Genomic DNA, 16,730 nt, shown 5'->3' on the forward strand with positions numbered 1-16,730 from the left:
TTGTTTTTTTTACAATATTTGATAAAGTTAGCCACGCCCACTGTTAACTCACAGTGTAGTGTCTGGTTTATTGCTTATAAAAATGTCTTATGCTAAATCTTATTATCAATAAAAACATCCCCACCTGAACACAGAGCAGCAAAAGTTAAAACATTTATACACCAGTTTTAAGCAACAATGTCGTTTACTGCTGTCGGCCCCTGACAACCGTTTAGCTGCGGCCCTGAAATAACAATTAATCTGTTGTTGGGCCCCTACTGACCCCCACAGTACATGCCAGTTTCATTACTTCCTCTGTGCTCGACGGCTGAAATGATTAAATGATCAATCGATTAGTTGATTGACAGAAAATTAATGGTTTGTTTATGTTGTTATTGAATTAAAGAACAAGTTAAATTAAAGTAATTACCAAAGAAAATTACGTATTAATAATGAAAATAATTGTTGTAGTTGGTTGCAGCCTCAAAGTTCTGCTGTTATTGAATGATTCCAGATTTCACAGGGTTTTCTGAGTGTTATTAATAAATTGAATAACAGAAAATAATTGATAAAACACAATTTTACAACAATGTGAACTAAAACAATGAAGGTCTTGAAAGTAGATTTTGAGTCCGGGTTGCTCTTCACGACCCGGCCACACATGATGGAGGGTCGATGGGATTCGTCATCGTTGATATTGTTTGTCTGTGGTGTAAATTTCTAATCAACTTTCCATTAATCAAAAAATTCTGTAAACAGGAACAGGAGAATCAGCTCTGACTCGGCAGTTTCCTGCTTCGCCTGGTTGGTAACGCAGCCTTGCTGACCCCCTGTCCAGCCCTGAGTCATGGTCACCTCCCATTTAAATATATAGCTAATATACTACTATTATAAACACTAGATTATTGTTGGTCAAGTGCATATAAGTAGCCTGTATTTTACATTTGTGTGTCAGTGTGAGCTACATGACATTCAGTCGCTGTCCTGAGCTGACTTCTTGTTCCTCCTGGTTGACTTAACTCTGTGTATGCATGACTCTGGCTCTGGCTAATGCAGCTGTGCCGCTGGGTCTCTTATCCGGGGTTTTAGTAGTGATGCAATGTTTCCAGATGTGGAACAAGAAGAAAAAAAAAAACAGTATTAGTCTGGTCTGAGGAACAACAATTATTTCCCCCCCAACAAATATATATATATGTGTGTGTGTGTTAGTGTGTGTGATACTAATGTGGAGGCAGCAGTGTGTTTATATTCATATTCTACTATATGTTGAATATGATCATCTCAGACTATGTGACTGATATTTAATCAGATTTTATTATGGAAGTTAAAACAGGACAATTTCAACACAGAAGTGCGTCGTGATTGTAAACAGTGCGATTGCATAATTACATTTTCTTGCTTTTGTGTTCTTTCTCTGTAGGTGACACAGCAGTTTGATCATTGGGAACTTTAAAAAAACAAAAAAAAACCATTCATCTAGATAATTCTGTGACAAGATTTCCACATCTTTATCAAGACAGTTTTCAGATAGAGAAAGTTATCACTTGCACTCTCTTCCTAAATCTGTATCACTGTGACATAACCTGCCATGTTGATCAGTTACAAAAGACTTGTGGCAGTACGAGTTTCCGCCTGTGGATAAGATCTTGGCGAGCTTGTGCGGTTGAATAAGACTTAGAGGAAAGTGTAGCTGTTCAGTGAGTCCGGTGAGACGGGAGTGGGTGGACAAACATGTTGGATGACTCTGTGCTGGAGTTTTTCTGCCAGGTTGCCTCCTCAGAGCTGATGGACAGAAACCTAATCGCCCACCACAGATGGAGACAGCTGTCGGTGCAGGGACAGGACAGTGGCGCCCCCTGGTGGACTAACGTGGACATAACATACACAGATTGTACTGAGTAGAAAGTTCATGACGGTCAATCTTTCTTATTTTCATGACTAGCTGATCATTATCTTCAGTACGGGTGTTCAATGACAGAATCTGGTTTGTGAGACATGGTTCATCATTTAACTGCAATAAGAATAAGAATCATTTAAACCTGTTGTCAATCATGTGTACACACGTTGAAATGTGTGCTACTGGTTTGTCCTGACATATTCAGCTCAGGTGAAAAACAAAACACTGAAAAGTTTTAATATAAAATATAAATACACACAGACTTTAATCAGTTATCCAGCAACAACTTCTCACAGGTCCCCAACACATAAAATGCCCCGTTGTTCCAGGCTGCAGGGGACTATTGCTGTTATTGCTGGTGGTTAGCTGGACAATTTGTTTTTCTGTGTGTGTGTGTGTGTGTGTGTGTGTGTGTGTGTGTGTGAAACAATGACAAGGGAAGATTAAAAATCACTTTTTGGTTGGGCTGCTAATAGTTCATATACACAGTGAGGCAATAACCTCTGATGAAGGGTCACAAGTAGATATTGTTTGATTTTAAATGGCTATTAGAAAAAAAACTGCCCTAAAGCGTTCATTCAATTATGACATTTTGATTTTATTTCACTGGAATTTAATCCTGTCTCCTCTTCTTATCTCTCCTCTGTCTCCTGCTGTCTCAGCCCATTAGGTGGTTGGATGGGAGATGGAATAGAAGGAGACAGGAGACAGATGGAGGAAGGTGTTGTACCATGAGGTGAAGACGGCAGCGCTGAGAAACCTGAGTAAACGGATTAACACAATGGGCTCTAGGTAGTAGGTAGGTGTCCTCCCTCTCCAGCTTTATCTCTCAAATCCCCCAAAATCTCGCTGCTGAATTGAGGCCAGGCTTCGCTTCACCTTGATCTCAGCCTGAAAGCATTCGAGCGAGAGTCTGGGAGCTTTGCATATGTGCCACTGGACCAGGGAGGTCAGCAGTGCAAGTGGACAGTGAAGTGGTGAGTGGTCAGAGTTTCTGCTGGTTCAACCTTCAACCTGAGTTACTCTTTAACCAAAAGCCTGTGTGGTGAAAGAGCTGAACAGCAGGAAACAGACAAGACAAGAATCTAGCGTGCAAAAATAGACATATGACTCAATATTTGACTTCTCCCAGCTCTATATAAACAGCCACTTAATGAAAGCATTTTACTGTTTTCTCCTACATCCCCTCGTTTTCCCTCAACATTTCTGTCTGTGCTTTTTATCCCTGCATTACAGTCTTTGACATCTATGTACTGTGATTGTACTGGTATGTGATGTACTGGTAATTTTTCACCGAAACTAAATATATAAATGATGATATTTATATTTATGACAATATTCATAAAATAAAATAAAAATGTATTAAAAAATGTGATTTAAAGCAACATATCTAGCTCTAATATGCTGATGCCTGAGAGTTCAGTTGTGCCAGATATTTAATGTAAGGCAACAGTTAATATTAACGTGACCAAACTGCCAATAAGTTTCACTCGTGTGCAGTATTTTCACTTCCTGACTCTTCCCGCCGCACGTCTTTCGCCAAATGCAACAGGTGCAGGATTCTGTATTTAAGAAAGTTAATCTGTAAATCAGATTGGGAGCATTCACATTGACATCCATCTCACTTTGAGTCTTGTGTTCAAGTGAAAAGCCACTGGGCCATATGGACCATCTGGTCGACAGCACCACTGACGACTGTAAAATCACAACTCCTGCTGATGATAAGAGGATAAGGCTCTCAGTGTGTGTGTGTGTGTGTGTGTGTGTGTGTGTGTGTGTGTGTGTGTGTGTGTGTGTGTGTGTGTGTGTGTGTGTGTGTGTGTGTGTGTGTGTGTTAATCCTTACTGGTGTCCTGCACTCACTTGGTCTTTCTTGTTTAGCAGCTCAGACTGCAGACCGAGGAGTCAGAGAACACACAGCAGTTTCGCTCGGCCTCTGGTGAAGAGAAGTGAAGAAGATGACAGCGATGTACCGATCACGCTCCCTGGAAAACAAGGAATTAATGGCTCTGTATGGAGGGGACAGAGACCCTTACTTTGTCAGAGATGAAGACTGTACCAGTGAGGTGAGGCTTAAGAAGATAAAAGACTCCCTCAGTTCAAGCTGCATTTATAACTAAGTGCAAAATATGGAAAGCCTGTAATTCAGCATGGAAGAGATTTTTGATTTGTACATATTTCAATTTAATACGTGTGATCTCTTTTGATTAGAACTAATACAAGCAAGTGAGACTTCAAAAATCTTAAATGAATCCTGTATGTTATTTAGAGCTTATTAGTTTCATTCAGAGCAGCAGAATTGAATATAAACTACAGTATATTGTAGTTGGAAGTAAACTTAAACAAGTTGCTGTATCTTTTATTCTTACCTGGTAAACGGTCGAAAGAAAAACAAACTATATTTACCACTTACCACACCACTCATCTAAACACTCACAGATACTGATACTGATACTGATTAAAGGACATTGCTATTTTACACACACTGAAATAGAAGATGGAAATCCCCCAACTTCAGCCCAAGACCTTTTGAAATGCAACCGCAGTATTATCTGATGCATTGCATACAATGCATCTATGTCACCTGGTTTCAATGTTGCAAGACTAAAGCATAAGGATACTGACGAATTTCAGAAGTAGCGTCATAGAAAAAACAATATGAAGTACGAATAATTACACGATCGGCTCTAGTTACAGGTTGATATTTTAAATGTAGATGATAAATGATAAATGTAAAATATTAAATATCTCTCACATACTTGGTCAACTCTTAAATAAAACCTCATTTGAGAAAAGTCAAAATACAGATGAGATTATTTTATTGTCACTTTTTGTTTTTTGAAATCTGACAATGGCTATAAAATGTTTACCACAGTAAATTATATTAAACATTATGAGGCATTTTTACCGTTTTTCCCAGGATAATTAAAAGTAAAATTGGTTTATTATGTTATTGCTATTATAGTGAATGCATCCACATTACGCCATAATGTTTATAACTTGCAACGTTTCAGGAGTATGATCTGGACTCAGAGTGCAGCGAGGAGGGAAAAGGCGGCAGAGGCCTTCGCAGCTCCGTGTCCCTGGAAATCTACGGTCTGCAGAGGGAGCAGCACGTTTACTTCTCCAACCAGGAGTACTACAGGAGGCTGGAGGAGCTGAAGAACGCTCACCTGAGGAACATGGCCGAGCTGGAGAGGATGTACATCAGTCAGGGCAGGGAGTGGCACGCAGAGGAAGAGGAGGAGGAGGAGGATGGAGACCTGGCACGATGGAGGAGCAGAGAGGCCAGACACTCAGTCAGGTTAGTTTTATCCTGTGATCTTTGAGTAAACAGAAGCAGGTAAAACTGCTTTTACACATCTCATGTATTTCAAGCTGTAGACAGGAAGGTTACCCATTGCCTTTGTTTGAACAGGATTTCATGAACTATATTTTAATGTGTGGCAGGTGTAGGTTTGTTTAACAAGTGTGTACTAGTGCTTTACACAAAAGGTGCATGTATATAAATACAGTACAGAAAATATAGGAATTATAACATATAAGCTCAATAACATTATAAAAAGCCGAATCACAGAGATAAAATGAATCACTGCTGTAGGTGAAGGAATAAACCTGTTTTAAGACGACACTCCCTGACAACCTGCTTCACACTGAAATACAGTAACTGAAATGCTGTAATATTAATATACAACAGCAATACACATTTTTTTTTAATCTAATAATTTCAAATGTTTTTCACTTTTAACACAGACATTCAGGAAACTCACCAGAATCACATTTACTGGGCAGCTTTTGGTTTAACGGTTTGATCTGATTCATGGCAGGTACACAGTCAATACAGCATCAATATGAAGGAGGAAGGCTTCAGTATTTCTTCACAGGGGGGCAATAGACTCTATCTGGTGCTGGATTATTTCTTTTTTAGCTAACTGTAGCCTAATTCAAAACCATGGATAGATTACCCAGACAGAGTGATGTTAACTTGACCCACTTCTCCTACTGATTCTTCTGATACTATGTTATTCAGACTTGTCTGGTGTTTTCATCACAAGCCGAGGGATTTTTGAGGGTGAGTCATACGCTAAGTAAACAAGAAAAACCTTTACACGTCTAATAGCTGTTACAACCTGGCCCGAGGGAGTTGAAAGGAATGACGACTTGGTGAATGGTGGGAGTTTTGTGCATGTGCTCTGTGCCGGAGGCTCCATTTAGTCATCACAGAAAATACAACGCAACCAAACAGGGTGGAAGCTGTTAACTGGTATATTACAGCAGCTACGTATCGAATGACAAGTGGGAGAATGTGACAAGAGTGATGAATTTACAGAGAATTATCAGCTGAGCCTGCAGCTCATAGTGAGTGAGTCTTAGCTCATTCTTCAGCCGGCCTGACTGGAGCTTCACTGTTCTGCTTCTAACTCTCACCTTAGAAAAAGAACATTAAAGAAAAGAGAAATAAAGAGATAAATTGGTGCAGACCCAAAGACAGGCTGCTGGCCTGTAGGAGGAGATCAAGCCTAATTGTGTGAGATGAAATACGGAGTCTCTAAAATCGTTTGCTTAGAGCTCGTCTTACATTCAATGGTGTTTTGCAGGAATTGAGTTTTAAAGTTTTCCCTCTAATCTCTGAACCTGCAGTAGCTGCCCTGCCAGGAAACTCCAGAGGATCAATTCTCAGGAGGAGTTGGACTTCCATGAGACATCAAGTGGTTCTGACCAATCAGAGCTCTGTGGAGAGGACAGCATGGGGGAACTGGAGCTGGAGAATCGAAGAAGGACCCGGGGCCAGGTCCGAACCTTTGGGAGGTGGGTGAAGTTTAGTAGACGAGTTCTTAAATCTGGAAGCCCGGACGAGGAGAGGAGTGGAAGTTTTCTTGAAGCTGTTTCATTTCTTTCTTCTCTATTTTCTCCCAGAGACGTCCTGCTGAGCCCAGAGGACATGATGACCCAGAAGCAGTTTCGATTCCAGCCCAAGGCCTTGTGTCCGAAACCGCAGGGAAGATTGTCCCGTCACACTGGGGGCAGGGTTCGGTCCAACGCTAAAGTCACTGTGCCCAAACCCTTCCAGATGATGCTGAGAGAGGAGGACAGGAAGCGGCAGAAGGTGCGGACGCGCTCGGAGATCGAGCTGGAGAACACGCTGCTGAGACGGGAGCTGGAGGAGCTCAGAGAATGCCAGAAAAAGTTCAAAGCATCACCTGCACCGGCGCACATACACCTGCCTCTCTATGAAGTCATCAGCCGCCGCCCCGGTCAGCGGCCCAACCAACGCAGAAGCAGCAGCAATAACTGTAACCGTGACTCCAAAAGCAACAAGGCTTCTGCTGCGGCCTCGTCGCAGCCTTTTCATTTCCTGGAGAGAGAGAGGAGGAAGAGGGAGGCGAAGGTTGTGGCAGAGCTGGGGAACCTTGGTCAGAAAGAGGAGCGACAGGCCTTCAAGGCGAGGCCCATGCCCAGCTCGGTGTACGGCACCAAGCACAGAGCAGACTCCAAGACCACAAACCGCCAGCCCCAGTTTTTCACCATCTGCACACTGGAGAGGGAGGCCACGGAGGGTCAAAGTGACCCAAACTCCGACCTGGAGGCAGAGGCGCTCCAGTCCAACTCCGACACCTCTCCTGCCTCCTGCGGGCCTCAGAGATGTGCGTCCTCCAAGCCAGTGAAGAAGCAGATAGAGCTGTCCATTGAGATGGTGAAGGAGAGGGAGTGGTCCTACATCGACCCGCTCAAAGCCACCGCCTGTAACGTCCGCTCGCCGGGCGGCCCGGAGCCTCTGCTCTGCCACAAGAGTGACTGCATCAGTGTGTGAGCGACGGAGTTCATAAATCAAACACAGCAGCAAGAATGGAGAATAGCAGTAGCTATTTAGCAGTAGTTTTTACAACTATGTCGTCACGGCTTGTAGTTTTGTGGTGTAATTCTTTATCAGCAGAACGTGGTTAAAGTAATGCACACAGATGCTTTGGAGTACAGTATGTCCCATAGCGAGGTATGTGTTGTTTTTATTATAGAGGTATTTTTGAGGCTCTTAAAAGGTACCCTATGGTGTTTTTTGTAACTTAAATATATATGCATGTGTATATTATAAACCTGTTGTTTGTATTTGATCCTCGTAAAACATTTGCAAAAGGTGAAAACGGACGCCCATGCTTGTGTCCTCGTTTGTGTCCTGAGACAAAATGGGGGCCCACTCTTTAAGATATTACTCCATATAGCCACTAGTGGTTGAAATCTACACAGGGCACCTTTAATGTCAGTGCAAGACTCTGAGACACACAGCTGTCAAAACAAGAATTAATAAAAACATTTTTTTAAACTTTAAGTGGCTGTAACTGATATTTTCTAATAACGGTATCAAATGACGAGTGAGAATCGCTTGTGGTGATGAAGCTACAGAGAATTATCAGCTTAATTTGGGTTTACGGAGGTTTATAATGAGGCTTAGTTCATTGTTCAGCTGCCCTGACTTGAACTTCACTCTCACTTCTCTCAGAGTTGATTTCGGCTCTGAAAACTTACTGTACATTACTTTCTTAGCACCACACACAGCAGACAGACGCAATTAAAGTGCAGCTGTTGAACATAGTGATATTTCTATCGGGAATAAATAGAGACCAGAGGTAAAAGAGATTGAATCTGTACTTACATTCACCAGGATGCTGCAGAAACATGACTGTAAATGAATGATAATGTTTTTCTGTAACTGCTGGATGTGTAAGTGAGTAACTGTTCGCTTACAAGTTCATCATATCAACTTAACTTAATACACACAATAAAATATCAACAGTTATCAAAGAAATAAATTGGTGCAGGCCCAAAGACAGGCTTCTGCATATCAACAAATCACTGTCATTTACTGCCAGTAGTCTATGATGTGGGTTCCTGGTGAACCACATATATGTGCAGCAGTTCATTTATTTATTCAATCATAATATTAAATGGTGACAAAAATAAAAAAAATACTTCAAAAATCCAGTAGGTGGAGGTGAAGTCCAAGAGAGATGGAGTCATCTCACAAGCCGCCCACTCTCTGACTGCCCCCTCGCCTCATCCCGCCCAGCACCGCAGGTACCACCCTCGACTTGATCCCGTGATTTACGGAGAGTGAAAACAGCCTTTGCGCTAAATGAAGACGGGAATGACAGTCTCTCATTCATTCTGCTGAGACTGCAAACATCTGCCCACCAGCAGCCAGACACACGGGGGAACACACGCGTCACTTTCGGCTCCTTGACGAGGCGGGAATCTGTGAAGAAGAGTTTGCCGCCGCGTATCTTGCGATCAAGTTGCAAAGGAGAAGATGCCTTTTCTCTTTTATCTGTGGATCGCATGTAAGTGGAAGGAAAGTAGAAGTAGTTAGTAGTGATGAAGAAATAATAATGATAGAGGTAATGAAGGAGTCGTTCTGCAAATCATTAAATTCATTTGTGAGTATTTAAATTTTCATTGCAGAGACATGTGATTTCTGCAGCGTGGCCACATGTTATGAGTCTGTTATCAGCTGCAAGAGGGAAGCGTTTCCATGATGATGAAAGTGTGTGTGTGTGTGTGTGTGTGTGTGTGCTCTGACTGTGAGTCACAGAGGAGCGCTGGGATTAGTAGTTACCATACTCTTTGCCAAAACAAGTTATACTGCCTCTAACCATCAGTGTCAATAAACACTAAATGTGCTGTGCAAATGATTTAGTTAAGTGCTCATCGTGTGTTTGTTGTTTCCCCCTCAGGTGTCTTTCTACATCTCTCTGCTGCAGAGGACATTCACTGCAATGTCACTCAGGATGCTGGACGGACAATTTACACCATCTCAAAGTTCAACCAAATCTCCTGCCGCTATTCATGGTCCAACGCCACTGTAAGTTCAACAAGGATTCAGTGCTTTTCACGTTCGTTCTTTCCCGCCACGACACATGTGCTGTGTGCTAAAACAATCACAGGGTGAGAAACACACACGATGTTTCTGTGTGTAACTAATAACATTAATGAAGGCTGTGTTTCCTTTTGATGCGCCAGTACGGCACGTCAGTGGATTAATGTAAGTACACAAATATAATATTTTTACTTATATTGAATTTCTATTTATGAAATATATGTGAATATAAAATAAATTTTTTTTATAAGTTTAAGGTAAAAATATAATGTATATCCATCTCAAAGCCTGTTAATTAATATGTTGATATTATACACAGTAGGATCCATCCTTTCCTAGAATGGGGAGATAGACATTATAATGAATAAGAAAAACAATATATTAATATTAATTATATTATTAATAATTAATATTATATAAGCTTGCATATATGCTTAAACATCGATATTTTAATATATACATATAAGTTTATAAAATATATGAAATACCCATAGTAAAATCTGTATATCTTCATATATCCAGAGGATGCATGTATGTGTAATAATAAATCCCCTTACAGGCGACATTTACGGCAACATCACTCTTGATATAGGGACGTACTGTATATGTCATATATTACATTTCCACAGTGCCCTGACATAGGCACTGTGTTTGACATCTAAAACATGAAGGCCTATTAACTGTTAAAGCATTATAGAATTTAAATAATTTGCACCTGAAGGTCACTGTTTGTATGAATCTGTTTGGATTTTATTGTCTGTCATATGCTGACTTTAGGACTACACGCTGGCAAATCACTTCGACAGAACTGATGACCTGGTGGTGACTAAGAACGACACAACTCTTATAACCTACAAGTGCATGGAGGAGATTAAGTACAGGCGAGACTGCATCGCTGAGGTATTTCAAAAAAACCACACTGAGCAACGTGTAAAACGGCAAGAATGATAATTATCTAAGCAGAACTACTGATATTAGGAGCTAATGATAGCCGTTTGAAAACATTATTCTGTTGAGCTCCACATAATTTTGATCATCTAACATCACTCCTTTGTTCCCTCTCATTAGAAGAAGATGCCAAGTGCGGTGATCTGCACGAGTGAGTAACTATCAAACTTTGCTGTGTGTGTCAGGAGTGATTTATTTTACACACAGTTTTTCATTGACGCAGTGCTTAAGTAAGAATATCCTCTGTTTACAGCCAACTGCAGTGGAACCACTTGGCCCGGCCTGCCTCTGCATGGTATGGATAAATTATGAGTTTCACCCTAGAGGAGTTGGTGAATGTTATTTATGGTTATACGTGATCCACGCAGCAGTGCATGAATTAAATCTTTTTCTTTTTGCCGTCTAAGCATGTGACATGGTGACTGTAAGATTGCATCATACCTCACTGCTTCCTGCTGACGTCAGTGTTCAACAACTATAAGAACAAATGCCCTCAAAGCATTTCCCTTTCATAAATAAAGACACGTTATCGCTTGCTAGAAGGACGTTCACATACCAAAGCACAGAAGTTGTTTGTATGTTTGTTTAGCTGGAGGCATTTATGACTCACCCTCCGCCCTCTGACTGGTGGAGGCCTTCAGCCTGAGACCTGTAGACAATACTCAGGGCTGTAAACACTGACAACTCCAAGTGAAAAAACAAAACCTGTTATGTTTGTAGTATCTCCTGTAAAGACACTATTGAACACTGTACAGGCCAGAGCCAAGTACAGTGTTTATCTGTCATAATGTATCAGGTAAAGACTGTTAAATGGTGTTGGTGTAGCCTAGTTGTTTATTAGACTACTACTAACTGTATGAATTAATTCTATAATAATAATGATAATGACAAAAAAAAAAAGAATAACCTCTTACTTCACGCCTCACATTCCCAACGCATCCTTAAATGTCTTTGGGCAGGTCATCGAACCCCAAGTTGGTCACGATGGGCAGGCTAACGCTTTGCATTGCTGCTCCGCCGCCATGAGTGTGTGAATGGATGAATGAGGGTTAAGTGCTAGTAGAAAAGCGCTATATACTGTAAGTGCACTCCATTTACCATTATCTGAATGAACTATTGACCCTTCTGTTCTCTTGACAGGGACTCACCATCACTGGATTATCGTAGCTGTTCTCATATTCCTGGTGGTGGTGCTGGTGCTGGTGCTGGTGGTGTTGGCCAGATGTCAAACTTCCAGGTATTTTTTAAATAACACTTTTTTTTAATAAAATCACATTAATTGCCCTCATCTGGAATGTTTTTTTTAACAGTTTTGTTGTTGTTGTCGTCAGAAAATGTGCAGCAGAAAACCCAGATCCCCATGCACTGCTGTGAGGACGCTGAGCACCGCTGCTGTGGAGACATACTGGATGTAAATGTAATCTAAGTCGTTTCTCTGGATATACAGTATGATGTAGCACCCTACCTCTGCATTATCATGTATTCATGCTTTTAGCTTTTTACAGTGTTTAGCCTACATAATTTTTCGCAGCATTATGCTATATTTCTTTGTTCTTATAGCTCATTTAATCAATTCATCAATTATTGTGAATGTGTGAAACAGACTTACACAATTTTCAGGAGTTCCAGGTGAACATTATGAATGTGAATAAATCAAGCGCTCCTTGCTCCCCTCAAGCGACGCCCTCACTGAAAAATAGTGACAGCGTAAAAAGAACAGACATGAAGAACAAATCTGAAAAACACATCACACAAAAAACATTGAAATTAAATAAGATAATAAGATTGTAAGATTGAATTCTTTTTAATGCCGGTGTTTCATTTTTCAGTGGAACCTTTTTTTCAGTGCCAGTACAAGTTTATCAATGCTATTCCTTCCTTTTTCAGTTCAGGTTTTGTTTTTAAAGCCAAACTTCACTGTCACTGTTCTGACCTTACATGTAGTCTAATACAACAGTCCTCTGCAGTCACAACAGGGATTATCAAAGACAGCAGAGAGGTGGTGCACACCTCACTGACTGTTGAAGTGAACATGGAAGTCCGTCATAGCTGAGGGATCCACTGGTTTAGCATCGCTAGCATTGCTAACAGCATGCACTTGTTGGTCACGCAGCTTGGCAGGTTATTGATTTGTCACTTCCTGTGGTCACCGGGCAGTGCATTAAATCAGTGATTAATTAAGATACTGTAGATACTTTTTTTTTTTTTTTAATTTAATCTATGGTAACCTTAACCATGACCATATGATGCTGTTCTTAATTTTATTGCACAGTGAGAGCCAGCCCAGGTGAGAACTGTGTTCTCTGCCCCTACCCATCCACCCCCAGACACCAGTCATTGCCACTTCCCAAATTGAATGAATGACTGTATCCTACTATAGAATCACATACAGCTTTGTTTTAATTAAACAGTAGGATCCCCTGGTCCACACCAAGTCTAAGCAGAGTTTTCTGGCACAACATCACCTGCTTCCAAGGTGCATGGAGAAAGGAAAAAGTTCAAGGTCAAAACTCCAGCAACACTTTATTAGACTGACAATGAAGCTGATAAAGGCCGAAATGTGTCTGTAATAAAGTTAATCTGTTAACTAAACGTGTTGCTGGAGTGGTCAAAATACTGGTCAAAACCCCTAAATTGCTAGCACTAGGGATACTGTACGTACATGTTGGGGGCCATAAAAGCTCATCTGAGTTCTTCTTCAGATGTTTTCCGGCTGTTGACAGATGGCTTTTTGTTGCGTAGTTAACTCTTGCAAGAGTTTACCACGCTCTCATTCATTAGTTGTGAGGAAACTTTTAAAATATCAAGAACTATAATCAGAGTTTTGCGCATCCGTCAAAGCGACAGCACTGTTAGGGATCATGAGGAATGTACACTGTCCAGCTGTGTTTCAGTTTAGTTGAGTAGGACGACGCAGTCAAGCACTGAACGATTCGGTGAACGAATCTTTTTTAAATTAACTATTTTGAACATTGCTACGGAGTCACAAGCAGCTTGTTCTCTGCTGCAGCTGCTGGTTTGACTCTTCGTTTCTTCAGCTCAGACATGATTAATCATAACTTCATCATCTGGCTTTTGATCTGTTTTTACTCCAACGATTTCAACTTGATATGTAGAAAAAGTAAAAGAGCGAAATTGCTGACTTTAAAAAATACAAGTACAGGCTCACAAAAAAAAAAAAACTTTATTACAATAACGAGTTCATTACTTTCCCCCCGGGTCATTAGTCATTCCTTGCTGAAGCTCCACCTAGAGTTAAAAATTACCCTTCATAGTAATGTATTAATGTGTTATATATATGTATATTATATTATACTTATAGTAGTTATATAAAAATATAAATATATAATACAAATTATAAAATATTATCAAATTATTTAATAATGACTATTTACATACTATAAATTATAGATAAATATATATATCACTATATAAGGAGTGAAAACAATAGTTTGTACAGTAGCTGTAGCTGGTCACTTTGTTGGGGGGGGTCATGGTGGAAAGTCATTTTAGGTGAGGGGGGGTCAAATCATGTGTTCATCTGTTGACTCCTGCTGCCTTGTGAAGTTTGTATTTTATATCTTTCACCAAATCATGTGACATTTTACTGTTTCTGTTTCACTCTCATGCTTTGTGATTTGCATTTCCATTAAAACGTCTCCATTTCTAAATAAGTGTTTGTGATATTTTTTGCCTGTATCATCCGATTTCCTTATTGGTTAAAAAAAGTCTGCGCTCCTGTGATCTGTTCAGTCTTGAGACAGGAAGTGGCTGATGCGGTTTTATGCCAGCAACAGGCTCTGTTTCTCATGTATTTTAACACAAGACAAGCACATAGAGACGTGCATGTGTGCACAGAAAATCTTGCAGAGAAGTTCTCATCGTACATTTTCTGTTTTTTGTCAAGTTAAAGTTGCAGCGTAAGTTTCTCATCTAAAAAAAACTTACAGGTTAACCGGAATAGTAGTGAACCCTGTACTGATTACGAGTGGGGAGCGTTTCCGGAGGTTTTTCATGCAGCTTTTTACTGAATGTAAAAAGTGAATGAATGTTCAAGTTTAATGAAGTCAGAAACAGCCCACGTGTTGCAGCAAACTGCAGTGGTGTAATTTACTGCGAACACTCGACTCCACCTTTCACATGGGCTCATGACAGTAAGTTAAAGAGGAAGTCACGAGTAAGCTTTGTGGTTATATAACTATCAGCCCAGCGTGTAATGATCAGTATTAATGTCAAGGTGTTGACCTGATTATTTAAAGAAAACCCACAGGACACACTGGCCCTCATTTATCAATCTTGCATGAAAACAGGTGCAGATCTGAGCGCAGAATTGGTCGTACGATAGGATCCACGTGTGATTCATTAAACATTCGTATCTGAGCAATCCCAGCGTACGAATGATCGGGTCTTGATAAATGCGGCGGCTGAATTCGATCGTCATTAACATGTTACGCCCTTAAATATTCCTGGTTCGGAGGCCTCGCCCACTAAGGTCAAACATGGAGAGAAGAGTTACTGGCAAGAAACGAAACTTTTCAGAGATGGAGATCGACATCCTGACATCCGAGGTGGCGCAAAACAAGGATGTGCTTTTTGGCAGTCTGAAGAGTGGGATCAAAGGAGCTCATAAAACCGCTGTGTGGAAGAGGGTAACGGAGATGAGTTTGGCTCTGCAGCGCCGCCTCCTGCAGCCGCGTGCCAACACAGCCGTTTTGAAAAATAAAAGAATCGTGTGTGTCCCGGTCACCTGGCCACCACGTTTAAAAGTGATAGCTTGGCATCACAAATCACCTGTACATTTATAGAGTGGTAGTTTTTGCGATTGATGAATGCATAATCATTCATGGATGGTGCCTTCAGACGCACATGAGTGCAATCAATTGCTCCAACCAAATTTGGAAACCCAGCAATCTCATAAAATTGCCTTTTAATCACAGATTGCTGGGCATCATTGTATGGGAACCGAATGTACCTTCGGGAGAGGGACTTTATTGCAGCCAACACTGCTGGTATCGTCCTGCTGATGGTTGGCTGGGAGATCTCCTGCTGAAAGGTCCCGGGGGCCAAAACCCCCAGCGTGGCGAGCACCTGCACGGGTACAGGTAAGGCATTTGACCGTCTGGTTTCCCTCTTCAAACGGACATCTTAATTGTTGCATAACTCGAAGATGACATGTCTTGGGAGCCGAAAGCGACTTATCAGCCAAGCATCACTCTCCATGAGGAGATCCCTGCGGTCTCTGAAAACGCGCTCACGTCTGACACGCGCGTATTGTTCCTCCAAAACGTGTAAATCTGCCATCGTTATGATTTGATAACTGTCAAAGCATCTGTTTAAATAAGGGAGTGAGTAAACATCTGACCAACCACAGTGCAACAATGATTATCTCACTAGATGCTTTTAATTGTTGTTCCAGTTGTGTCATACCCATCGGAAAAAACAAAAAACAATTACACAATTTTGCCATGAGTTAATTTGCAAACACTACAAATCATGCAGCAACAGACGTGCAGAAAGTGATCTGCTCGTCCACACAAGCAACAATCACCCGCAGTAGATTATAAACAGCAAGTGGATATGACCGCACAGACTACTGTACTGACAAAGATAAGAAGTATATCTTCATTTGAAACAGTACAAGGCGCTGCGCTGGTGTGGAAGTGTGCTTCAGGTGTGGAAGTGTATTGCTTCAGGGGCATGAAATATGAACCAGAAATTCCAGTTTCAGGTTTATCAGCCAAAACACGACACAGAGCTGTGTACTAGTGTTGGCCCTCAGTCAAATCTAATGGTGTAGACATGTTCTTTTGTTCTAAAGAGGGCCACTTCAACTCAGTCCCACAGAATCCTTCACCTTTCACCCCTGGGTGTGAAAAACCCACCCATGGACCTGAACCAGCTCCTATTGGTCACTGTGAGTATCAGCAGATCTACAAAACCTCCAGATGCACAGGCTCCTCTCACTGGAACAACTTCAAAATTAATTGATGTAATTACTTAATATTAATATTTTGTTAATTTCTGATAATAATTGATA

The 16,730-nt window shown here is 41.0% G+C and overlaps 1 protein-coding gene and 1 long non-coding RNA gene across 3 annotated transcripts; one reads left to right on the plus strand and one right to left on the minus strand.

The window, feature by feature from the left end:
• Window positions 1–1,205: 1,205 nt before the first annotated feature.
• Window positions 1,206–8,885, minus strand: LOC130181231 (uncharacterized). Of its 2 annotated transcripts, XR_008829539.1 has the most exons (5): window positions 8,842–8,885; window positions 8,525–8,551; window positions 5,049–5,138; window positions 3,739–3,860; window positions 1,206–1,843 (listed from the first exon to the last, which is right to left on the minus strand). It is a non-coding gene; the product is annotated as an uncharacterized LOC130181231 (long non-coding RNA). The 2 variants fall into 2 exon arrangements; XR_008829538.1 differs by lacking the exons at window positions 8,525–8,551; window positions 8,842–8,885 and adding an exon at window positions 5,646–6,291.
• Window positions 3,802–8,164, plus strand: LOC130181227 (protein FAM161A-like). Its single transcript, XM_056395192.1, has 4 exons — window positions 3,802–3,941; window positions 4,890–5,179; window positions 6,517–6,684; window positions 6,793–8,164. Exons 1-4 carry the CDS (start codon window positions 3,834–3,836, stop codon window positions 7,685–7,687), a joined length of 1,461 nt encoding a protein of 486 aa, XP_056251167.1. The 5' UTR covers window positions 3,802–3,833; the 3' UTR covers window positions 7,688–8,164.
• Window positions 8,886–16,730: the final 7,845 nt, after the last annotated feature.

This window comes from Seriola aureovittata, chromosome 14 (assembly GCF_021018895.1).
Source record: "Seriola aureovittata isolate HTS-2021-v1 ecotype China chromosome 14, ASM2101889v1, whole genome shotgun sequence".
Classification (NCBI taxonomy): Eukaryota; Metazoa; Chordata; class Actinopteri; order Carangiformes; family Carangidae; genus Seriola; species Seriola aureovittata.